The sequence below is a fragment of the Danio rerio genome, chromosome 2 (genome assembly GCF_049306965.1).
Source record: "Danio rerio strain Tuebingen ecotype United States chromosome 2, GRCz12tu, whole genome shotgun sequence".
NCBI lineage: Eukaryota > Metazoa > Chordata > Actinopteri > Cypriniformes > Danionidae > Danio > Danio rerio.
The window spans coordinates 26213993-26239424 of record NC_133177.1 but is presented as its reverse complement, the minus strand read 5'-3'; the positions used below and the strand labels follow the sequence as shown (position 1 = coordinate 26239424).

The window sequence follows — 25432 nt, the reverse complement described above, 5'->3', positions numbered from 1 at the left end:
AAATGAATTGCCATAGAAGTCAATGGTCACAGGTTGCCAACATTCTTCAAAATATCTACTTTTCTGTTAAACAGAAGAAAGTCAAACTGGTTTGGAACAAGTAAAGGATGAAAGAATGTTCATTTCAATCTCTTTAAACAGAAATGCAGTGAAAGCTGTGTTATTATGCAATTATTATGCTATATTCTTGTAATATCAGCTCTGTATATTGATCCTTCAAAGAAAAAGAAGTATTTGCTAATCTATTTCTTTAGGATATTATTCTAAAGTCTAAAAAGAAAATGAATACATTTATTACAAGGGACACATTAAATTCATAAATTTTACTGAAAATTTTTATTGATGATTACACATGTAATAAATAATTACACATTTATTATTTTTAAATAAAAAGTCCTGAAAATAAAATCTATCGTGGTTTTCCACAAAATGAAGCGTTTATGACTGATACTCTTGTCCTGTCTCAGGAGTTTTTGACAGCACAAGAAAAACAAGCTCAGGAGCTGGCAGCTTTGGAGCTTCAGCAACGGTTGGAGGAGCTGCTCAGAAAAAACGAAGAAACTGCCAAATCCCAGAATAATGAAGATGAGGAAATGGTGGAGAATATTTTCAACTTCCTCCCGACTGCAATCGCAGGACAAGAGGGCCCGGCTCCTGAGGGTTTTGAGGTGAGAGTAACTCCTGACAGCAGAATAAGGAAGCAAGACATTAATTTAACGGGAACTAACATTTCCTTATCGGAATCATTTCGCAAAGTCCAATAAGACACGTAAACTCTGTTAGCATATGTACACTGTAAAAAAAAAAAGTTGAGTAAACTTAAAATAATTAGGCAACCTATCACACATAGCTTTTTGAGTTAACTCAACAAACAGGGTTTGAAGACCAGTGAACTCAAAATATTTTGTTGAATTCTTTAGTTCTCTGAACAAAAAGTATCATGTTCACCCAACAAGATATTTTTGTTTGCTGAACAAAAAATATCATGTTAACCCAACAAGACATTTTTGTTTGCTGAACAAAAAATATCATGTTCAACCAACAGGATATTTTTGTTTGCTGAACAAAAAATATCATGTTCAACCAACAGGATATTTTTGTTTGCTGAACAAAAAATATCATGTTCAACCAACAGGATATTTTTGTTTGCTGAACAAAAAATATCATGTTCAACCAACAGGATATTTTTGTTTGCTGAACAAAAAATGTCATGTTCACCCAACAAGATATTTTTGTTTGCTGAACAAATATTATCATGTTTACTCAACAAGATCTTTTGTTTGCTGAACAAAAATTTTCACGTTTATTCAACAAGATCTTTTGTTTACTGAACAAAAATGATTATGTTTACCCAACAAGATTTTTTTAGTTTACTGAACAAAATAAAACAAACTGATTCATTATGCATTTACTATTAATTTTTAGGATTCAAATTAAATACACAAGAATAGTCAATTCACTTTTTTTTATTTTTAACTGTGTTCAAATCACAATCCAAAACATTTGCATACAAAATCAGCATTTGACATTAGCCGTGTTCAGCATTGGGCTAGTTTGTACACAACTAGTACTGAATGTTTCCAGATTTGAAAAGATTGTACACTGCCTCAACATAAAATAACTGGCAACCTTACTAAAACCAAGCTATTAGTGTGTCTAAACACTCAAACCAGGTGAATATACAATCATCTAATCAGAGTAAACCCTAAAAGCCACTCCATTCATACAGTCTTTAAAGTGTACTGCACTTTTGTCAACAAAGTACATAAAGTCCAAAAACAGACCTCAAAACATTGAAACAGTGGCACATTAGGAAGTGGTCACGGGTCAGTTGCCGTTACTGTGTGGAGTTTGAATGTCCTCCCTGCGTTCACGTGGGTTTCCTTTGGGTTCTCCGGTTTCCCCCACAGTCCAAAGACGTGTGGCACAGGTGAATTGGGTAGGCTAAAATTGTCCGTAGTGTATGTGTGAATGAGTGTGTATGGATGTTTTCCAGAGATGGGTTGCAGCCGGAAGGGCATACGCTGCGTAAAACAAGTTCATTGCGCTGTGGCAACCCCAGATTAATAAAGGGACTAAGCCGAAAAGAAAATGAATGAATGAATGAACTGAACTCTCGCAGATCATGTGCCACCAACCTCCATAAAACATGCTGAATCACTTAAAAAGTATATTTGAGTTCTTTTGGGTGTTCCATATTCAGTCTATACAAGAGGCTGAACAAGTAAGCGAAGGCTGCAGGCAGATGTGTGATATCCTAAAGTACTATGGCCTCCTCCAAGATTTTAGCGAGGTTCATCACATATTGCAGGGATGCAGAAGTGCCATTATCATCTTCCACCACAGTGAAGATTCCAATCCTTTAATCTCTGGTGCTGTGGTCTTCAGGGTCCGTGTCCTTATAGGAGATTAAATAATGGGAAAATTAATTGATGTGTAATATTAATTACTACTTATTAATGTTATTACTATTATGCAAAGAAAATAAAAACATGTAATACTTTCGTACATACAAACAGTAACACTTTGAATAGTCTATAATATATAATAATTGAACAATATATTGACAACTTTTTAATATTTAGCAATTTTTTAAACTTTTATTTTACATAAAATTGCAAAGATTTACTTTTATTTGATACAGTTTCAATTGTGAAAGTTGTTTATTGTCCTGTTTAGAATATAACTGAGCCTTTAATTGTCATTCATAAGGGATTTATAAAGCATAAATAGTCCTCACTTTAGATTAGGTCACAACTGGATGAAGTTAAGCTCATAAAGCATATACTAACATACAAAGTAACTATTATTACATACCTTAATATTAGGATATTTAAATGTTAATTTGAATAGTTTATTAATCGTGTACTTAAGCATTCTGAATGATCTTAAAAACACCAACTATTCTTAAATAACTGGTTTGTAAATAATGCAATACTTAAATTAGTAATACAAATGAATCATTAAAGTTAAAAAAAATACAATCATTGAGCACTTCATGTAGAGTTATGCTTAACAGAAAATAAATTAACTATTCGCTAATACTAAATAAATTATTTATAGCGTGCAGCTATTAAAAGTGTTACCAAGCAGATTAATAAATGTAGAATAGGGTATGAAAATGGGTAACTTACCAGACATATCTTGAGAAAGCAAGCAGAATTTTTACGAAGAAAAATTGGCAATCCCTCAAGAGCTGCTCTTTCTCGATCGGTGACAATATCAGTGACCTAAAGGAAAGTCATTTACAAAGGGTGTTTTACAATCTTATTGTTTTGTAAGTAAAAATGTACTTAGTACATTTAAATGAGCATAGTATTTTATTCATGCTGTTGAAAAAACACATGGCTTTATTTTAAAAAAAGAATTTTGTGGTTTCCATACAATGGAATTTGATAATGGTTGTGTTGGCAAATTTAGAAAAATGTTTAGTTTCATGTGACAATTACTTTGAGTTAAAAACTACAGCTATTATTTTCTATTTTCCTCTTTGAATGTATTCATTTGAAATGGTCACTCAAAACAAGTGAAACATCTGTTATTTATCTTACTTCCATCTCACAATCAAAACACAACTTGACACAATTAAAATTAATGCAAAAGGGCTGGACAATTAAATTGTTGCAATTACGTTTTATTAGACTGTATTACCTGAGCATGAAATTCTTGACAGGACAAAATATGTTGCACATGTTAAAAACATCAGACGGGTGTATAAGAAAAAAAAAATCTTAATGAGTACCTGCTCATCCATCTTGTTTAAAGTTGTATCCATCTCTGGACCCATTGAATCCCTTCTTTTCTGTAGAGTTTCAGGAGAGGTGCTGTATATTTATCAAGTCACTCGATTAACTGTCTCAGGAGATCTACATTACAGATCTGAGAAAACTCTGTGCAGATCTACAATATACAAAAAAAAAACATACATATTAATTTTTACACATAATATATATATATATATATATATATATATATATATATATATATATATATATATATATATGTAAATGTAAATATTTAAATGTTCAAATGCTGAATACAGATGTATTTTGAATTACCCATAATAATAATGTTGTTTGTTATTTTTAGCATTATCATTACTACCTTGAATGAAACCAAAGCAATTGCAATATAGTGACTTACCTCTTCCTTAAAGTCCAGGTTATCTCTCTCTAATTTCTTCCTGGCTAAATCTCAACAACTTCTTTTGGGCAAAGAGAAAAGGTTTCTTGCATCTGCTGGTGAATGACCGTCAAATTTCACTGATGATAACAAGTCTCACTTCCTCAAGGAAATCTTGCATTGAATTATGTCATTGTCAATATTTCAGTCCTTTTGAGCAAAAAGAAAGAAAAATATATATTTAGCCCTTTATATTTTTTATGTAAATAAAAGCTAGCTGACTGTTAAAGCAAGTTGGTCTGAATATGATAGACATTTAGTCGAGCTAACAAATCAAGCAATGAATTACATGAAAATCACACGATTTTCACACAAATTACACAGTTAAACACGTCACCGTTTGTTCCACTGGCTCTTGTTCGAATGGAAAAAAGGTTATGATGTGCGCAATGCTGACAGCAATCTAGATAAACAGGACATAATGTTATATTTGACTTGGATACCTGATCTGGTATGTTATATGATACTCATTGTATTAATCGTGAGTTATTAAAGCAAATGACTCGATTGAAATCGCTATTTGTTTCAAATACATTCACTCTAAACTTTTATTGATGTAAATAGCCAAAACCAAGTGCACGAAACAAGTAACTCACGGCTAAATTATAACAAATAGTTCCGTATTAGGATACACGCGCACATCAAAGCCAACATATCAAATAATATAACGTTAGATGACAACAAAAAAAGACATACATACCTATGATTTAGCAGAAACGTCGTTGGCCTGCTCTTAACTAGGGATGGCTGACGTGAAACTGATGTTTTGACACAGTGTCGAGATCCCGAAGCGCAAGTGTTTCGAATCACTGCACCGAAGCATGATCCGAAGCACCCAAGTCACGTGACTAAAGTGTTTCGAAACACCTAGTCACGTGACTAAAGCGATTCAAAGCATCGATCAGCTTAGAAACGTTTCGAGACCTGGTGAGTCCTAATTTGACTGCCAAGGTCTCCAAATGATCTCTGTCTCAAATGGCTTAGAGCACTGTGGATTTGCTTATTGATTCTATGCTTAGCATGATGTTTTGGGTTCGAATCCCGACTTCGAAATCATGGTTTTATGTATTTTAATCATGTTTCTGTTTTGTGTAGCCTAAATAGGATACAGCTACAGTTACGCCATCAATTTAGCATCATTTTTGTAACACTGTAAAACAATAATAAATATTTTTACAGTATGGTTGGGTTTAGGGTTTGGGTAGACATTAATAAAATACAATAAATGGGAAATTTAATGAATAATATAAATAATTCTTGATAACTTCAGGCCACCGTTTTTGATCTAGCAACAACCCTGTTTTAAGACAAAAACAAGACATATTTATTCACAAATTGTTTATTCGGATATCAGACCAATGTTGAAACAAAACGATACAAGAGCAAAGCATTACCAATTGGTATTAAAGCATTTTAAAACAACTGCTACTGACTGGCTTCGAAACCTATTACTCCTGCATGGATGTCTGACACCTTAACCACTGTACTATGTTACTTGAAGGATTCCTCTTTCATTGTTCAATCGTTCTTTGCTGGAGCTGTTTCAGTGCAATATATATAAAAAATGACCACTAAATGTCACTGTAGAGTGAGGTTTCGAAACGTTTCGAAGCTTCGACACATTTGCTTCGACTGTTTCAGTGTTTCACGAAGCCTCGCTTTGCCCACCACTACTCTTAACCGCTCTATCACGGTCTCTCACATCATTAATACACTGGTAAAATAGATCGGGCAGTCAGATGGGTAGCACATCGCACAAAAACATGTATACAATTATATACAATCGATTATGAAAACGATTGACACGTAGCTCCGCAGAAAGAAAGATGGTTCGTTTTGTCGCGCGCACGTGACAGGTACCCCCTGCAGTGAGCTATGGAAGTAAATTGCGCATGCGCCAAAAGCTTTTAAGGCGCATGCGCCAACAAGAAGGGCACGCATCAACGCAAAACTAAGAATTTTGTATTAGTTCAACGAAATATTTTAAGTTTTTCACATTGAAGCACCATATTTGTTGAACAAACTAACTATTATTTGTCAGCATTTCAAATGAAAATATTTAAATTCAGTTAACTTATTAATCTTTGTTCAGAGGACTTTTTGAAAGTTGGCGTTTTTACAGTGTAAGCTTTATTGCCGAAACACAAAGAATGAATTCACAACAGTATTAGTATTGCTGATACTATGAAGTGTATGCTGTTTACACTGATAATACAATGCCTGGCTGAAAAAAGTCGTTGTTTTGGATTTAAGTGGGCTAATATTTACAGTCTATTGGATCTTTACAGAAGTGACTAACATGTTTCTGCCTTGGTTTATGTTTGGCAATTCATGATTTGTTTTTTTTTGCTAAGCAACTGTTATTCGATGGCCATTTTCCAGGAGGACAATCCCAAGATTCATACAGTAGATGTCTACTGTAGTACTGTGGTTTGGCACAGGCCCTTGATAATGTCTATTGGGCCCCCTTAAGTGTACGGGCACTTACAATCGTCCTAACTTTACCCCACTAGCGGCGCCCATGCCTTGAAATGTGCTGGAATGGACTTTACAAAGTGAAATATAACACTTGATGGGACTGAAATGGTCATTGCAATTGGTTTTCAATACAATGTCATGATAAATCCACATAATAATTCAAGGATAAAAAATATTGTAAAATAGTCACTATCTGACCCTGACCCTGGCTATATGCAGTAAACTCTAGTGTGCAACTGTAATCATGTGAAGCTCCAAGAACACGTTTGTGCACGAAAAAACATGACTGTAAACATGACTGTTACATCTGTTATATATTATACCTCCTGCGTCATGTGAGGGTGCACATTTACCATGGGCAATTATTATGCTTGGATTACAGGCAGTGTGTTGTGCAATATGCATAGTATGTTGTATTGCCAATAGTAAATGCACACCATGACCTGACACGGAAAAGAAGACATTGGCAAACAAAGTTCTTTTTACATTTTTTTTTTTTTTTTTTGCTCACAAAAGTGTTTTTGCAGTTTTTCATGTGTTGGGATTGTTGCTATCTATGGAGGATCATAGAGCTCTTGGATTTAAAGGTGCAGTATGTAAGTTTGACACCCAGTGGTTGAACTAGGTATTGCATTCCAGGATCAAAACAAACACAAGCGCAGGTTGCCAACAGCCCAATTGCTTATCACTACAAATCTCGTCACATAACGTGTTGTTAGAACACGGGGTTACAATGTAACCTGCTCACCTAATGTTTACGATTGTAATATTGATATTATTTGCTAATTAATAACCTCATGTAGATGGCTGAATCCGCGTCTCATTTCGTAGTGTGCTACTGTCCACCGGAGGTCGCATTTCGGTCATGGACGCATTGAGAGCCTTTCTGAATGAATAAATGAAATGCACTGTTTTCCACCAAGGCAACCCGGGATCCTGAAATATAATTGGCTAAAGTGGGTAAAGTCTAAATCAGACCACGGCTGGCTGGAGCTACGAAATGCACACCAAAATAGGAGCATTTTTATGACACTTTATAACAATAATGCATTTTTTTGCAGTACTGTGACGGTTAGGTTTAGGGTTGGGGTGGGGGTAGGCGTTAAAAAATCGAATAAATTGGAAAATTCATAAATAATAAAAAATAATTCTCGTAAACTTTCGGCCACAACCGTTCTGATCTAGCAAAAACTGCTAAAGTGGCAGTGGGCAGGTTAAAAGAACCAAAACAAGGACAATGTTCCTGGCACGTAACGCACATTTTCAAAGCAGAATTTCTGACTTCAGCAAGAATGTTCACTTGGCATGTTTCTCAAATATCTGCAAACATATTATGGTATTTTTATGCTTTAGAAGAGTCAAAAACTTACATACAGCACCTTTAAAATGTCCATTTAAAAAATCCTTATTTGTGTTCAGAAGATGAACGATGATCTTAGAATTGTAATGACATGAGGACGAGTAATTAGCAACAGAATTTTCATTCTTTCCTCATTTAATTATTAAACTAAACAATAATAGTCTCTGAGGTATTTGCTTCATGTGCATATTGTATGTTCTCCTAGGAATTTGAAGCAGAACCGGCAAAATTAGAAGAGGTTGAATTAATTGAGAGCCCTGTGGTGGAGACCAAGGTGATGTCAATACCAGAAAGCAGTGAAGACCATCAAGTGAAAGAAGAAGAGGAGGAGGAAGAGGACGATGAGTTCTCTTTCTCGAAATTTGCATCTCTACACTTTCAAGGAGCTTCTACCCACTCGTATATCCAGCAGAGATTACGGCAACCCTTGCTTTACCATGAGGACGAAGGCGATACCTTGGTGAGTGCCGTTAGCATTAACAGTATGTTCTTCTGTTTTGTGTTGTCTTTTCTTATTTTCCCTCTTCCTCCAGGCCTGTTTGACAGTATGGTGGATTATATTGAGATTTATGGGAGATCTTCCAGAGCCGAAGCAAGAACGTGTTTCTGCTATGGCCGACCCCATTCAGAGGAACCTCGGGCAGAGACAAGCACGGCGACTCAGTAATCTTGTTGGATTAGATCAGGTAACAACAGAGACACCCTAAAACATTTCCTCTGGACTTGTCAGAAGATTACCCTTTACTATGGTTTGGGAGTCTTTCTTTCACCAAGAAGCAATTCTTTTATCAAAAACATTCTGTAGACAGTCCATTTATTTATGTACACAGTCAACACAAGAACAGCAAATTGCATTTAACAGAAATGCAGAAGTAATTATTAAGAAATAACAGAATTATTTTATATTTTTCCCTATGTTAAATAGCACTTGGGAAATATTTTTAAAAGTATTAATTTTCACAGGAGGGCTAATAACTCCGACTTTAACTGTAGAGTTTTAAAGTAAATTGTTTTGTTTTTTTTCTGTAACTAAAATGTGACTTTTAAAATGTGTTTGGTTTGGCTTATGTAATTGCAGAAATTTTTGAGAAAGAAAATGAAGCAGCAGAAAGGGGGAGGGAAACGAAAACACTCCGCCATTCCTGAAGAAGAGGTGAAATGTGTTTATTTACTACTCTGAGTACAACACTGAACAACATTACTCACAGCTACTGTAAGTGTTGAGGGTAGTGTATTGCAGTGTGAGTTACAGTACATAATCAGAGTGATTGGCAGATTGGCACATATCTCACCACAATATGAGACCTTTCTATGTGGAGTTTTCATCTTCTCCCTGTGCAAGTTACTCCAGTTTCCTCTCACAACCCAAAGACATGCAGCTTAGATAACCTGGCTCCAAACTGCCCCTCCTCCGGCTTGTGTATTGATTAACCAGTGATTGCTATTAATATACCCATAAATGCAGAAAGGTGTTAAGAAGAAAACAAATCAATAAAAGTTACATAATCGGATTACTTTTGTTTTAGGTAACTAAAGTTGCACATTGTTTTTTAATTTACAAAATTCTCTGAGTCTGAGTTATTTTTATCTGAGGGAGTTTATTTGAGCTCAGCTTTACAGACTTAAATTTAAATTTCCTGTGGAAATTATTCATTTTACATTTGAATTTTGATGTTAAAGCACCTTACATTTATCCAAAATATAAGTTTTAAAAAATATTATTTAAGACAACTTAGATGAAAATGAACCAGTTGAAAAGATTTAGGCAAAAATTATGTAATGCATTACTTTTCTTAAAAAGTAGCTAAAGAACCCCTTAAGCCTCTCTTTTTAAAGAAGTAACACAAGATGGTAATGCATTATTTTTAAAAGTAACTTTCCCCAAACTGATCATAGCAGGCTACTATTAACCATGCTGATGAAATTTGCAGCCAGAAGAAGAACCAAAGTCTCAAATGGAGGCTGTTCAGGAGGAGCAGGTTGTGCTGTTTGGAGAGGGACCAACTTTTGATCGTCCAATGACACCCTTGGAGAAACTGCACATTATTGTGGGATATGCCATTGTCCGACCAGATATAAGGTTAATATGTCCTTTATGTTCTTCAAATTATGATTCCATAGCAGAATACATGATCTTTATGACCTTATGTATGTTTTTCAGAGATGAAATTTATTGTCAGATCTGTAAGCAGCTGACAGGCAATAAAAACCGCAAAAGTGTAAACAGAGGCTGGATCCTTCTGTCCATCTGTCTTGGTATCTTTTCCCCTACAGAACGCCTCACTAAGGTATGAATTACTGGTTTAAATTTAGTTCTTTTATTTATGAGCTAATTTATGCACTCGTTTGTAATAAACCTGACAAAGTGATCTGGAGCTTGGCATAAGGCATAACATGTTGTCTGCTGAATGTTTTATTGACTCGTCTATGTAGAAAATGATACAAACACAGTTTATCGCTCAGGTTAATTGTAATATAATGTGTTATTAATTGTAATATAACAAATATTAGGCTGTGTTATGTATGTAATGTTATTATGTATTGTTATGTTGTGTTGTTGTATGATGTTTAAAGCAATGTTTTGTTTAGAGTTATATGAAACGTCATTGCAGTGTTATGTCCTGTTATTTTGGTCATTACATTAGTAGTACGTTTCCCCTTTTATCCAAGAGATGCAGTTTCACATATCTAATACACTGTTACACAGGCAGTTTCTTTCCCAACTGTTTATAAAACAGTTATTAAATTCTTTTTTAAAAATTGTTTTTTAAACAATTTAAGCCTTTGAATTTCACTGAATACTGAAAACTAGTTAAGCTTGATACTAATATCTTAATCTCATGTATACTGTCATCACGGCAAAGAAAAAATCTGTCAGTTATTCAAAATAAGTTATTAAAACTAATATGTTTAGAAATGTGTTGAAAAAATCTCTCCGTTAAACAGAAATTGGGGAAAAATATACTGGGTGCTAGTAATTCTGACTTCAACTGTAACAAACATTTTGTGAAAGTGGATTTGTGTTCTTTTTTACATATGCAAAAGAAAAATGAATACCGAAATTTTTCAAAAAACTTACAATTTAAGCTATATGCTTTCTTTATGTGACATGCACAATCTAATAGACGGCTTTCTGTGCTTGTTCTTTATGTCTGTGTGCTCAGAAATTTACATTAGGAGTTTAAACCGACATGGCTTTAAAGCTCATGCAGATGCTTTGTTTTTTGTTACTGGAATATCTGAGGAACGAGCTGTAAAAGCATCGCTCTCTTCTGGAAAAGGGGAGCTCATTTGCATTTAAAGAATTGCATAATAAAATATGAAATTAAGCTTTAAAGACACTTTCAGGGGGCACCGAAGTCTTAAATTTTAAATAAGAGTATATAATTCCTTTAACCTGATCTTTTCTGTTGATAAGGCCAGTAGGGGGTGCTGAACCTGCAGTCTCTGTGGGTCCTAACGCCTTAATCATAAGATGTTAATATGAGGTTAGATTTAGGTCATGCTGTCTGGAGACCAAAATTCCATGCCTAGCCAACGTCTAAGGACAACATTATTTTGATGTTCAATAACAACGTCAAATGGCGGTGATATTTAGTTGATTCTAGGTTGTGTTGAAAAGTGACCAAACTTCAATGTCTAGCCATCATTTTAAACCAGTGTCACATTGATGTCAAATACTGACATTTATTCATCGGGTATGACAACCAAAATCCAACATCTGATAGACATGATGTGGTCAAGTCCACACAACGTCAAGCTGTAACATCATTAGACATTGATATTTAGTTGACTTTAGGTTGAACGTTGAACATTGATGTCAACCCGATTTTAATTTCCAAACAAAATGCAACGTCCTCTGACGCTGGGGTACAACGTTAATGTGATGTCATGTTGATGTCCTGTGCATGCTGGGTCTAGATGACACTTTTTAGGTCTATGGTTTTAATAACTTTTAGATAATTTCTGACGTAACTTATCTCATAGGTTTGTTCATTTTGTATTTATGTTGTATTGTCATGCTGTTTTGTGTTGTTATATGTTGTTTGTTGTTGTTGTATTAAGTTATGTATTATATGTAATGTTATGGGTTGTGCCATGTTTTATTGAATGTCATCTTAATTCTTGGTCACAGTATCTGCAAAGCTTTATACGCTGTGGGCCAAGTGAGTACTCTGCCTACTGTGCAGAGCGGCTCCGGAGGACTCTAGCCAATGGAGAAAGAAATGAGCCGCCATGTTGGGTTGAACTACAGGTAGGCAATCCCTATGACTTATATAAAGAAGATTAGCTGTCCTAGACTAAATCTAACGGACTGTTCTTTCATATTTCTGCCAGTCTGTAGAGAATAAGAATCCTATTGGAGTGGCTGTGGGTCTGATGGATGGCAGAAACATCAGCCTCACTGTGGACTCCGCCAGCACCTCAGCAGAGGTGTGCACTGCCATCAGCCAGAACACAAACCTGCAGGACAGTTTTGGCTTTTCCCTGTATGCCGCAATGTATGAGAAGGTGTGTAACATCTGAATGGCTTCCTTTCACCTGCGAAAAGTCACATGTGAATTGCATTAGAGATCAAAATAAGAGAACAGTCTACAGTTTTCTAAATATACTTTACAGACAGCAGTAAAAGAGCAGTTTTTAATCATTAATGATGAGTTACATATATTTTGGAGCACAGTATATTATATAAATGAAGACTTTCAGATATCTGCCAGTTATTGTTGTAGCTATCCACATTCACTCTCTGACTGGTCTACTGGACTATTGTCATATCACTCTGCAGCCTAAGACCGGTTACTTACTGAAGCTAAGCAGGACTAAGCCTGGTCAGTACCTGCATGGGAGACCACATAGGAAAACTAGGTAGCTGTTGAAAGAGGTCTTAGTGAGGCCAGCAGGGTGCGCTCAACCTGTGGTCTGTGTGAGTCCTAATGCCCCTGTAAAGTGAAGGGGACAGTAATGTCAGTAAGCGTTGTCTTTTGGATCAGACGTTAACCAGAGGTCCTGACTCTCTGTGGTCATTGGAAATCCCTTGGCACTTCTCGTAAAGAATAGGGGTGTAACCCTGGTGACCAAGCCAAATTCCCTCCATCCATACCATCATGGCCTTCCAATCATCCCCATCCACCGAATTGGCTCTATAACTGTCTCTCCACTCCACCAATAGCTGGTGTGTTGTGAGCACACTGGCCCCATTGTCATGTGGCTGCCGTCGCATCATCCAAGTGGATGCTGCACACTGGTTGTGGTTTGGAGTGACCTCCCCTCATGATTATGAAGTGCTTTGGGTGTATTGCCAAACATGATACATGCGCTATATATACACATTACATTACGTTGATTATTTGACCATTAAACAACACCGGTAGACCGCAAGTACAGACATCTGCATAATATGTTGATTCACTGTGAGCGTGAATGGTCACATGTCATGCAAACGCAAATATGGACGAGGAGCATTTTCATTCTGAAATGCCATTTTGTAATGTAAATGGCACCTGAGGCTTAATTAGACTGTTATTTTCTTGTTGTAAAATGAAACAACCACCAAAATGGTTAAAGTAGTTACTTGAAGCTGAACACATTTAAATAATGAAATGGCAGTCTAGAGTCCTGATGTAAACCTGATTGAAAATCTCTGGAAAATCCTTGGTGACAAAGTCACAGAAGTGTGGAAGAGACTGAAGAAGAGCAGATTGAGATCACAGCAGAGCAGTGTGAGAGACTGTTGATGCCTGTGGCTGCAGATTTCCTAAATCATACAAAATTATAGAGCATTTGCAATTCCTAGTTATTTTTGACTGTTGTAACCAGAAATTTTAGCTGTAATCTATCTTTATGTTACAATCATTGTTGTTCTCTAATTCGGATCATTGTGATTTTAACAACAATAGATGTTTCGGTTGAAGTTCCTTGGTTATTTTGGTAAAACACTGTAAAGACTACAAATTAATAAAAATTAAAAATGTGTCCATTAAATGTTTTTTTTTATTAAATAATTTAAGAATTAATAAAACTATATATTTAAAAAATAATAAAAACTATAATAATTTAATAAATATTTAAATTTTAAATCAATTTAATAATTGTAAATATTTGTATTTTATTTATAAAAAATTCTTTATTATTTATTTAAAATATTAAAATATATTAAAAATAACAACAAAGATGACATTATTTCAGTTAAGTCACCTTTATTTCTATAGTGCTTTGTACAGCATAGACTGTGTCAAAGCTTTACATGGATAAATATATTATTATAATTTATCAATATTTAATTTTGTGGAACATTAGGCAGCAGAATAATCCCATCTTGACCCTTTATAGAAGCAAGAGTACCATAGTATTGACATGTGCATCTCTCCTTCAGATGTGGTCTCTTGGCAGTGGCAGTCAGCACATTCTGGACGCCGTGTCTATGTGTGAACAGGAAGAAAAGAGGCAAGGGCGAGAGGAGCAACACGCCCCCTGGCGCCTCTACTTCCGCAAAGAGATCTTCACACCATGGCATGACTGTTCATCTGACCAAATCAGCACAGAGCTCATCTACAGGCAGATCATCCATGGACTTAAAAATGGAGAATATCTGTCTGATAAGGTCAGCTTAGGTTCTGTTCTTTTGTTTTGTTGGTGTAGCATGTAGTTATAATAGGAAGGAGATTTGTAATGTTGTTGTTGACCTTAATCTTCATCTAGGAGGATGATTATGTGCAGCTCGCAGCCAAACATTACTATGTTCAGCATGGCTCTGAAAGCAGTTTGGAAATTGCTCAGAAGATTGTTCGCGATTGCATGAATATGACAATAATCGAGAACAAGTCGTTGGTCAAACTAGTGCAGTTGGTCAATTCTGCACACACTCAGGTATATTCATATGCTGCTACACACACATATATACTTGTTCACAATAATCATGCACAGAATTACAAGCAGCACTCTTGTGTAATGGCAGGGTCCCTACATAAACACCAACACACCTGTCTACAAAGTGAAATCAGAGACTGTTGAATATGCTCAACAGAAGTGGCCAATCCATTTCTCCAAGTTATATGAGGCTCAAGTGATTTCAGGTAAGTTTTCCTTTTGTTTTTTAAGAATGCTTCATTCATTCATTCATTTTCTTGTCGGCTTAGACCCTTTATTAATCCGGGGTCGCCACAGTGGAATGAACTGCCAACTTATCCAGCAAGTTTTTTATGCAGCGGATGCCCTTCCAGCCGCAACCCATCTCTGGGAAAACATCCACACACACATTCACACACTACGGACAATTTAGCCAGCCCAATTCACCTGTACCACATGTCTTTGGATTGTGGGGGAAACCGGAGCACCCGGAGGAAACTCTCGCGAAGGCAGGGAGAACATGCAAACTCCACACAGAAACGCCAACTGAGCCGAGGTTCGAACTAGCAACCCAGCGACCTTCTTGCTGTGTGGCGAACGTGCTACCCACTGCGCCACTGCCTCTTTTTAAGAATGCTTTATTTCAAAATGTACATTTTGTTGATGGTACTAATATGTTGTTCCAAACCTGCTAATTTTATCTCTTCTGTTAGACGCAATAGGAGAGCTTTTGAGGAAAGCTCATGTCTTTATTTCTTTAATCTTGTAGTTACATCAAACAGAGACAGTGCATAAATTGGTGGAATTTATTTCCCAAACATGCAAAGCTGATAAAGATATGGTCCATGTAATATATTACCAACAATGGGTTAAACATTGAGTTAAAGATTTAAATTTAAAGTTGTATCTTTATTTACTTACACTCATGTCATTTCAATCCCCAGAGACATGAGACATTCAAAATCCAGAAAAGGAACCACAAACAAACAGTTCCACATGGCATCAGTGGTTACTGTAACTGTAATCATTCGAAGCTCTAAAAACACTTTTGCATGCCAAAATCAATAATTTGACAATATGTTTTGTTCATTTATCCAATCTCTGGATTGTTGCTTTATATATAAGCGAAGGGAGCTCTTGGATTCAATCAAAAATATCTTCATTTATGTTCTTAAAATGAATGAAGTTCTCAGGGGTTTGGACATGGACAACATTTGGGTAATTAGAGTAATTATTGACAGATCTTTGTCTTTTGAAGCCATTTGATTTTTAGGAAGAACAGAGTGACATTGAAAACTCCTCATACAGAATCATTTCACTGAACGAAAAATAGCAGCTTGTATGTTTTGTTGTAAACATCTTTTGTATCCACAGAAAAAAAGTCTAAAATATAAACATTATTAAGTTACAATTAGTCTGTTTGGGTGAACTATCCCTTTTTGCACTGAATTTGTGAACTAACTGTTTAATTTGTGTTCAGGTCCTTCAGTTCCTCAAGACCAGTTTGTAGTTGTGGTGAACTGGAAAGGAGTCTTCTTTCAAGACGAGACAGAAGGCGAATTCCTGCAGCTCTCGTATCCTGAGGTGTCGAGAATTGAAATAGTCAGGTTAAAAAGGAACTTTTCATAATAAACTTCAATTTTATCAAGAAATTCACTTTTTAATGGCGGTTGGTTGCAAGTAAATGTGCACATCTCTTACAAAAAACTAAACATATTGAACATCGCACATCCCATGAAGCAATCAATGCTTCAGTACAAGTTAGATGGTAATTAAACAGCTCGGACATTTGCCTCAGGCAAGGCATTCAGTGTCAACAGATCATTAGTTTCCTAGATAATAAATTAGCCCATATATTCATTATATTTTATTTAACCTGTTAGTGTTCTTAATTATGTAATGTAATATAATATGTAATATAAAATTTGAAAGTTATAAGAAAGAAACGAGTTACTATGCAGAAACCTAATTTAAAAAAATTAAGATAGTAATATAAAATCTGCATTGTATGCAATTTAAATGCTGCATACTTTTTCAGTTATTTAAGTGTTGATTATAATATAAACAAATAATAAAACAAACAAACAATTGAATTCAATATTTTGGGCTCTGCTGTTCATTTCAGCCTTTAATATAGTAATAATGCGTAATAGAAAATCCCATTCTATAATTGAACTGAAGCATTACTGTAGCTCATGTAGATTTTTTATTCTTGAGAAAACTGCAGTTTTATATAATATAATATAATATAATATAATATAATATAATATAATATAATATAATGTAATGTAATGTAATGTAATGTAATGTAATATAATGTAATGTAATGTAATGTAATGTAATATCATATCATATCATATAATATAAAGGCACTTTTATGGCAATTTCCCTTCTTTGCTGTGACTTCAAATCATTTCTAGCTAAGGTGCTTTCTTGTTTCTCCTACAGTGAGGACAGGTCTGGTGGGTTGGTGTGTTTGACGACTCCAAAGGGGATGTATGAGCTGAAGATTGTGAAAGGAAAAGAATTAGTGGAACTGGTCAACATGTTCATCTCAGGCCTTAAAGAGAGATCCATGTACGCTGTGGCAATTCAAGACCTCAGCAGACAAGGTGCCTCTTCTGCACTGGCTATATTTTGGCAGTATTATATTTTGGCAATTTAGAATGTTACGAAATAATGTGGTATGGATACTGAACTGTATAACATTTATACCCCCCTTCACCCCTCCGTTCAGAGGATCCCACATTGCTGAGCTACAGACGAGGCGATGTGCTGTATATCATAAAGGATGGAGAATATTCTCTCGAAGAAGGGTGGATAAAAGCAAGGAACGAGAGGACAAGTCAAACTGGGGCAGTTTCCTTAGATGCAATTCAGATTCTGCCCATGTTGACCAGGCCTACAGAAGAGACACTGGTAAACAGCAATTCTTTAGTTTCACACTGAATTTTGGAAAATATTTTTCGAAACAAAACTCTTTACTGTTGTTTTGATGGTTTGTCTTGAAATTAAATACCAAATTAGAAATGATGGGCTTTATTTTAACGGTCCATGCGCAGAGCGCAAAACGCAGGGCGCAAACGCTTTCAGGGCGTGTCAGAACGCATTTTTGCTAATTTAAGGATGGGAAAATCTGCTTTGCGCCATGGCACATGGTCTAAAAGGGTTGAGTTTATTTTCTTAATGAGTTATAGGTGTGTTTTGAGAATAAACCAATTAGAGTCTCATCTCCCATTCCCTTTAAGAGCCAGCTGCATCACGCCATAAGTGCATTCGCTATTTACAGAACTCAAAGTAAGTCTAAGTGGAAAAACTGAGCATTTCACTAGCAAACAGTTAACAGTTGAAAGTTTTTTTTTTTTTTACAGAAAACTGTTAAACAGAGCATCTACTGCGTGAGAAAAAGAGATAAAAGATCACTTTCACTTTCGTTCTTGAATAGGGAAACCTTTACGCACATCAATTAGTCTATAAATAATTAATTGCGTTTGTTAAGCACAAATATTCGTTTCAAAACTATTTCTGAATTCAGTTTTAATTTCCAGCAAACGAATAAATGAACAATAATAACAAAATGTTATATCCTAAAACACATGCTGTGCCCCATATGGTCTAAAACCTGACAGGTGGGCAAATCTAAGCTTGTTTTTAATAAAACAAAAATAAATATGGATATAATAAATAATACTGCTAATAATAATAACATTATACAAAAGCAAATTGTTATGAATGAACTGAAAAAGCCTCCCGAGATGAAGAAGGCATAAAAGCAGTGATTTTTCATATTTATGTAGGCTAGAAAATAATATGTTTTGTAATATTTTAATCCTTTATATTTATATCCTATATCTATTCTTATTATATCCTATATATATCCTCAATATTTACATTTTTTCATATGTAAAAATATTTGCCTTTTGCTCTCTTGTGCGTATTAAGCAGTGTGTAAGCGAGGCACAACTCTGTGCCGGAATGAAAAATCTATTTTAGTTTCTCAAAATAGCGACGCGCCAGCAGTGTGCCTCAGAACGCCTTTCTTTTTAGACCAGAACGCCTATGGACGCACATATGAGCGCTAATGCATTTGCTATTTAAACAGTGTAGCGCAACGCCACAAAACAACTTTTGCACCAAGCTGAAACTACAAAACAAGTATTGCGCCGTGCCTTGCGCCACATTGCGCGGGTGTATGATAAGGCCCGATGTGTCAACACTGACAGCCTTCACTTAAAGTAGAGAGCACCATTATATTAAGGGTGTACCAATTTTGAGTAGCAGGTTGTGGAGGTTTTTCTACCCCATCAACCCCTCTCTCTAACTTCACCGCTGTACTTTCCTATCACCATAAAGGAAAAAATGAATCCTAAAATAAAAAAAAAACAAATAGTCAATGCAATAGTCCAGTGGTTAGTGTGCCGACCAGGGGCGCCGCTAGGGGGAGGCAGTTAGGACGATTGTTAGGTCCTCTGGGTGCTCTGGTTTCCCCCACAAGTCCAAAGACATGCACTATAGGTGAATTAAATAAACTAAATTGTCCGTTGTGTATCAGTGTGTGTGAATGAGAGTGTATGGGTGTTTCCCATTACTGATTATGTGGCTGGAAGGGCATCCATTGAATAAAACAAATGCTGGAAAAGTTGGTGGTTCATTCCACTGTGGAGACCTCTGAAACAGAAACTAAGCTGAAGGAAGATAAATGAATGAAATATTAAAGATTTACTTTTAAATATTTTAAACTTTTTTCTATTTCAAACTTTAAATTGAAAGGTTTTATCCTTAAGCTGACAAAATATGCTGAGTCTTGTAAATCAAGTCAGACTGTACAGGAACAGAATTATAAAGAGTCATTCTGTCCTCTAGAATTTGCTGAATTTGAGCCCAGCACGGAGGAAGTCAGTGATGCCGGTGTTGCCGCAGAAGGAGGAGCTCAGCACAGAGAGAGTGGCCCACATGACGCTCAAGGAGTTCTCCTTTGATTATTTCAGGTAACACACATTTGATTTGCAATCATCTTAAGTAATGTAGGATGGATCGACTTAAAAAAATGTGCAGCTTGAAGTTCCCCTGTTATGATAATAAGCCAGAGGTACTTAAGATCATGTCATCGATGCGTTACAGGGATCCAGTTAATGAAGGCCGTCGTGGCAAAGGAGGCAAAGAAAAACTGTGGGCCAACAGTAAAGAGCCTCTCAAACAGCCACTGATCAGGAATCTGCAGGGCAACTCAGAGCTCTGCCACCTTGCTTCTGACTCCTTCACAGATATCCTTTCCACCTGTTTACTGAATTAACAGAAAACTCAATTTGTTTTGTATTAAATAAAGCTGTAAATACTGCATGATGCTAAAGACTGCTCAATGAATGCATGAAGCTCACTATTTTTCTTTAACATGGTCTCCACCTATCCTTAAATATATGGGAGATTATCCAGTCAAGCATGTGAGGACGCCCATAGATCTAACAAACCAGATCTTTGGGCCGGCAACAGCACACGTCGAACTTAGAGATGAAATCTACTGTCAAATAATGAAGCAGATGACTAACAACAGAAATGGGTTTGTTGACTTAGTTATAACTTATTTTTGATCCAGATGGGAAATTGTTGTGAATGATTGTTAATTGCAGTCTTGTTCGTCTGTTAGGTTGAGTATGGAACGAGGCTGGCAGCTGTTGTGGCTGTGCTGTGGTCTCTTCCCTCCAAGTCAGTTGTTATTGAGGCACGCTCAACGTTTTCTGGAGTCCAGACCCAGAGAGCCGCTGGCTTCTGCCTGCCTGCAGAGAATGCAAGCAATGCTCAGGTACACCTTTATATAGTCAAATAGTTCACCCCTTAAAGCCCTTAAAAAGAACTAGCGGCAATTTAAAACGAATGTGCTGTTCCCTCATGTCAACTGTGTCTGGTTCCGTCTGGCCCAAAAAAACTGCATGTGAACAAACCAAACAAAGAACAGAGATTTAAATAAGATTGTGTGTTCTGTGCTTGCATGAGAGGATTTATCTTTCCATACCTGCAGGTGGCAGTATCTGTATTGTCATTCTGCTACAGGAAACCAGAATTAGTTCTGTACACAAACAAACCGTAAACAAAGCAGTGTTTAAGTACCATATATCTGATCATCTGATAATCCGTATAATTTGCTTATGTTTAATAAATGTGATAAAAATTACATTTGGCTCACTTGTGTTCCCTCTTGATTCGAATAACTAGCTTAGTTTCATCACTTCAGAGAGCTTTCTTTCACCAATAGCAAATGCTGATTCTACATGCTGAATCAGGCAAAAAAACAAACTAACCTGACAGACTTTCACTGATGGTCCGATGCTGCCCAGTGAAGACTGTCAGCTTGGTGTGTCCCAGACTTAACCGAGCCAGCATCAAAAACGCCTGGAAATGGCAAAAACTGCACTTTTTTGGCAGTGGAAGTTAAAAATATCTGACTTCCTGTTGGGTTTGAAATTGCGCTCCAAGAGACCTTTTTGTATGTTTTGGCATGTTTGATGTGTGTGTCAGTTTTCGTACTTGTGCGTAAAGTGTAGCATGGGGGCCAGTCCGTCAATTGTGCATAGGTGGCCCTGTCAAGTCATTTTGCCACACCCTCTTCCGTAACCTTTAACAAACATACATTTGCGCCACTTCTGAGTTTTCGGGCATGTTTAGACCCTCAAAATCACAATTCAGAAGAAAAAGAAGAAGAAGTAGAAGAAGAAGAAGCAGAAGCAGAACAAGAAGAATTCCAATATAGGGCCTACGCACCGATGAACCAGTGGCAATGAAATCCAACTGTGATTTCATCTGCTATAAAGTTTTAGGACTGATAGCACGAACTTTAAAGAGCCCAAAATTCCAGAAGCCAACACTGACCCAAAAAAGGGACACATGCTTTATACTCTAGATAGTATTAATTAATGAATTAATGCTCAGCATTTGAACTTTCATGAGAGAAAATAATACTGCATATGGGAATGAGCAAGGAGAGCTAAGGAAGGAAAGTTTGAGGAGTCACTGACAACCAACAAAGAAATTGAAGAGTCCGTGGCCATCTAGTGACTGGTGTAGGTAGAGAGGTCTCCCTAATCTGTGAAACTACGTTTTTCCATTCTGGATGGCTATGCGTAATTGAGGAGTGAGCACACACCTGTAGTGGCCAGGAAACAAATAGGGTATTGGTGATTTGCTTAAATGCACCTCAATTATGAGTATTAAAGGTGGAGGAGAGCATTGTTCATTGACTCCCCCTTGATTTCATTCAAAACTTTTGCCAGTAAACATATTTCATCATTTTTACTCTCACTGTCTAAGAGCCAACTGGATCTGACCACAGCCAGTGATGTGCAAATATTGCTCAATTTTGGCCTGTTTTGTCACAAACTTTAGGCCCCAACATGGAATGATCAAAAAGGTGAAAGTTGACCTATTATTGCAATGTTTTTGCCCCTGCACAGTATTGAGGGAAGGAAGTTGCCTCCTCACCAGGTGGAAGTGGATGCCATTCAGAATAACAGCACTCAGATCTTCCATAAAGTCCATTTCCCCAATGATACATCTGAAGTAAGGAGTGACATGCTCAGCTTAACCATTGTTTCTTATTATTTTCTTCACTCAAATTAAAAGCTGTCTTTAATTTCAGATATTTGAGGTGACCACCACCACAAGGATCAAAGACTTGTGTCGCAACATTGCCAAAGACCTCCGTCTGTCCTCACCAGAGGGATACAGCCTGTTTGTGAAAACCTCCACAAAGGTTTTAGATATGATTTCTCCATTCTCTTTTTTATTCCTGCTGGAGGTGTGTTAAGTCAGAGCTAAACTTTACCACATCTGATATTTTCAGGTAGAGAGTATGAATTCTGAGGAGTACTTTTTTGACAACCTCAGGCAACTCACAGATGTTACCAAAAAAGGAAAGAAAGTCAGGGAAGGTGAGCTGTTTAGCTTATTAAACACTGTAATAAACGTGTTTATTAAGTTGGACTGTCCCTACAGTATGATTAACATCCTTCATCTTGAACACAGCTACTCCAACTATTGTCCCGTACCTGGTACTCTTCATGAGGAAGCTCTGGTTTAATGTGATCCCAGGGAAAGATATAACTGCTGACTTAATGTTCCACTTTCCTCAGGTATGTTGTCTATCTGATCAGTCCATACTATACATTAAGCCAAACACTGTTAACAGTATTCTAACATCAATTTTACCTCTTACACTGTGTAGGAACTATTTATATGATGTAATAAAGTGCTGCAATAAAGATTTTTTTTTGCCCAACCTGGACGTTAGACTTACTACAGTCTTGCATAGACCCCATTCTAGCAACATTGATAATAAAATCAACATTAAAAGCAAACAATAAAAAAAATGTGCCAAAAACGTCTGGTTTCCCATCTAGCTGCTTGTTAATAACTGCCATTTTTAAGACATGTAAAGACTCCAAAAGTCACAATTGGGTATATAACTGATATATTTTACATTTAAGAATATCAACATTTAATTGTAAGTCCTTTGAGTTTACAAACCACGAAATGAAACAAGTCCAAATTGCTTGAGTTTTAAAATAAGTTAAAAGTCATTCATGTCCAAAATGTCTTTTTTTTATTTTCCCAGGAATTGCCCAAGTATCTGCGGGGGTACCATAGTGTGTCTAAAGAGGACATGATCGCTCTAGGTGGACTGTTGTTTCGTACTCGGGTTGATGCAGATAAGTCTCAGTTTGTCATGATCCCCAGAATGCTGAAAGAACTGGTGCCAGCTGATCAGCAGAAGATCATGACTGCTGAGGACTGGAAAAAGGTGATCCTCAAATCCTTTATTTACCTAATTTATTTCAAATATATAGTTCTGCATGTCTTCATTTTGTACCAAACCAAAGCGAAGTACCTTCTTAAGCACTGTGCATTACCTTACAAAAATAAACTACCATTAAAACAGTTTCTACTAAAAATATGAGTAGCACAACTAGCAGGCAAAATGGCAGCAACAGTGTGATCTTTTATAAAAATGAGAATTATTTTCTTTTTGTGTGTGTTCAAACCAGACTTTCAGCAAAGTTTAAACCCCATCTGGCTATTGCACTTCCACAACACATTTAGTACTGTATTATTCAAGAACAATGCCAGTAGGCAAAAAGTAACTGGTCTTGAGGGGATTTTCAAATGCATTCAATGACAGTCAGAAGCGTTTTCAGCTACCTTTGGACATGGTAAAAAAATGGTGAAGCTCGAAACATTTCAGACCACATTTACACAATCTGAATTAACAAGAAAGCATCCTAGAACCAGATGTAAGCAGGGCTTACATTAGGAGAGTGTAGAGCAGGGGTCATCAACCCTGTTCCTGGAGAGCTACCTTCCTGCAAAATTCAGTCCCAAACCTGATCAAACACAGCTGAACCAATTAATAGTACCTAAAGCAGCACTTGATAATTACAAACAGGTGTGTTTGTTCAGGGTTGCAACTGAAATGTGCAGGAAGGTAGCTCTCCAGGAACAGGGTTGATGACCCCTGGTGTAGAGTGTGATCTACCTCTGGAAGTAGATCAAAACTTGTTAGACCATGTTTACACCTGCATTTAGTGTCATCCATTAGGAAATGAATTGAAAATTGTTAACAGTTGTTAACCTGGAGATTTATCGAAGAGATATTGCTTCAAAATGCATTAGCAAATAAATACTTTTGGCAAGACTGGATCCTACAATGAAAACAGTGACTCTACTGTCTTTCATTCAAAGTGCATTTTTATTTTGGGTTAAGTGAAAAATTATGGTTTCTGATTATAACCTTTTTTTTATATAATATTTTCCTTAAAGCAAAAGTAAAACAACCAGCAATAGCACAGCCTAACATTATATGTGTTTATTTTAATTTAGTGCAATTTTACTTGGACTGTGATTTTAAGTCATTTTAAAGTAATTCAATTAATTCATCATCTATAAAAACAATATTTTACCATGTTTTTTTTTTCTTGGGCGGATTAAATGTTTTTATTGATATTAAAATACATTTTTCATTTTCAACCAAGTCAAAACTAAGCGTAGTTAATAATTTTTGCTCTAACAAATTACAGTATTTGTTTAGGTTTGTCCAAAGCAAGATTATACTTTAATCTAAGGTTAAAAAAAGATTGTACTTTGATACTAAAGTAAAAAACACATTTATTTTCTTTATATTAAATACATTTTGGATGACGGGGTGGCGCATTGGGCAGCGATGTTGCCTTACAGCAAGAAGGTCGCTGGTTTGAGCCTGTTCTGGGTCAGTTGGCATTTCTGTCTAAACTTTGCATGTTCTCCTTGTGTTCATGTGGGTTTCCTCCAGGTCCTCCGGTTTCCTAGTCAAAACACATGTTTTTAGCTGAATTGGATGAACTAAGTTGGCTGTAGTGTATGTATGTGTATGTGAGATTGTATGGGTGTTTCCTAGTGATGGGTTGCAGCTGTGTAAAACATATGCTGGATAAGTTGGCAGTTCATTCCGCTGTGGTGACCCCTGATGAATAAAGGGATTTTTTAAAAGTTGGTTAAAAGTGTATTTTTTCATTGTAAGATTAATTGTTTGTGTCTTTGGTC

General features: G+C 36.2%; 1 protein-coding gene and 1 long non-coding RNA gene across 5 annotated transcripts in view; one reads left to right on the top strand and one right to left on the bottom strand.

Annotated features, from left to right (window-relative positions):
- The window catches only part of myo7bb (myosin VIIBb), a 47704-nt gene that overhangs the window by 18130 nt on the left and 4142 nt on the right, over positions 1–25432 (top strand). For 2 of the 3 annotated variants that reach the window (XM_021467206.3, XM_073925386.1), the window contains 23 exons: positions 468–668; positions 8226–8480; positions 8554–8706; positions 9099–9173; positions 9952–10100; positions 10182–10308; positions 12156–12275; positions 12359–12532; positions 14394–14621; positions 14720–14887; positions 14976–15093; positions 16347–16473; positions 17315–17478; positions 17604–17785; positions 19730–19854; positions 19988–20130; positions 20270–20423; positions 20511–20666; positions 22312–22417; positions 22497–22610; positions 22701–22788; positions 22883–22989; positions 23472–23657. In XM_021467206.3, the coding sequence (XP_021322881.3) occupies positions 468–668; positions 8226–8480; positions 8554–8706; positions 9099–9173; positions 9952–10100; positions 10182–10308; positions 12156–12275; positions 12359–12532; positions 14394–14621; positions 14720–14887; positions 14976–15093; positions 16347–16473; positions 17315–17478; positions 17604–17785; positions 19730–19854; positions 19988–20130; positions 20270–20423; positions 20511–20666; positions 22312–22417; positions 22497–22610; positions 22701–22788; positions 22883–22989; positions 23472–23657 (3420 nt within the window). Of the gene's footprint in view, positions 1–467; positions 669–5045; positions 5110–8225; positions 8481–8553; positions 8707–9098; positions 9174–9951; positions 10101–10181; positions 10309–12155; positions 12276–12358; positions 12533–14393; positions 14622–14719; positions 14888–14975; positions 15094–16346; positions 16474–17314; positions 17479–17603; positions 17786–19729; positions 19855–19987; positions 20131–20269; positions 20424–20510; positions 20667–22311; positions 22418–22496; positions 22611–22700; positions 22789–22882; positions 22990–23471; positions 23658–25432 lie in introns of those variants that run through there. The other variant, XM_073925388.1, reaches the window with a different exon arrangement.
- LOC137487816 (uncharacterized) lies at positions 1451–5024 on the bottom strand. 2 transcript variants are annotated; one of them, XR_012391632.1, is made up of 5 exons: positions 4883–5024; positions 4144–4585; positions 3743–3900; positions 3135–3230; positions 1451–2398 (listed from the first exon to the last, which is right to left on the bottom strand). It is a non-coding gene; the product is annotated as an uncharacterized lncRNA (long non-coding RNA). The 2 variants fall into 2 exon arrangements; XR_011006559.2 differs by having other exon boundaries at positions 4144–4332.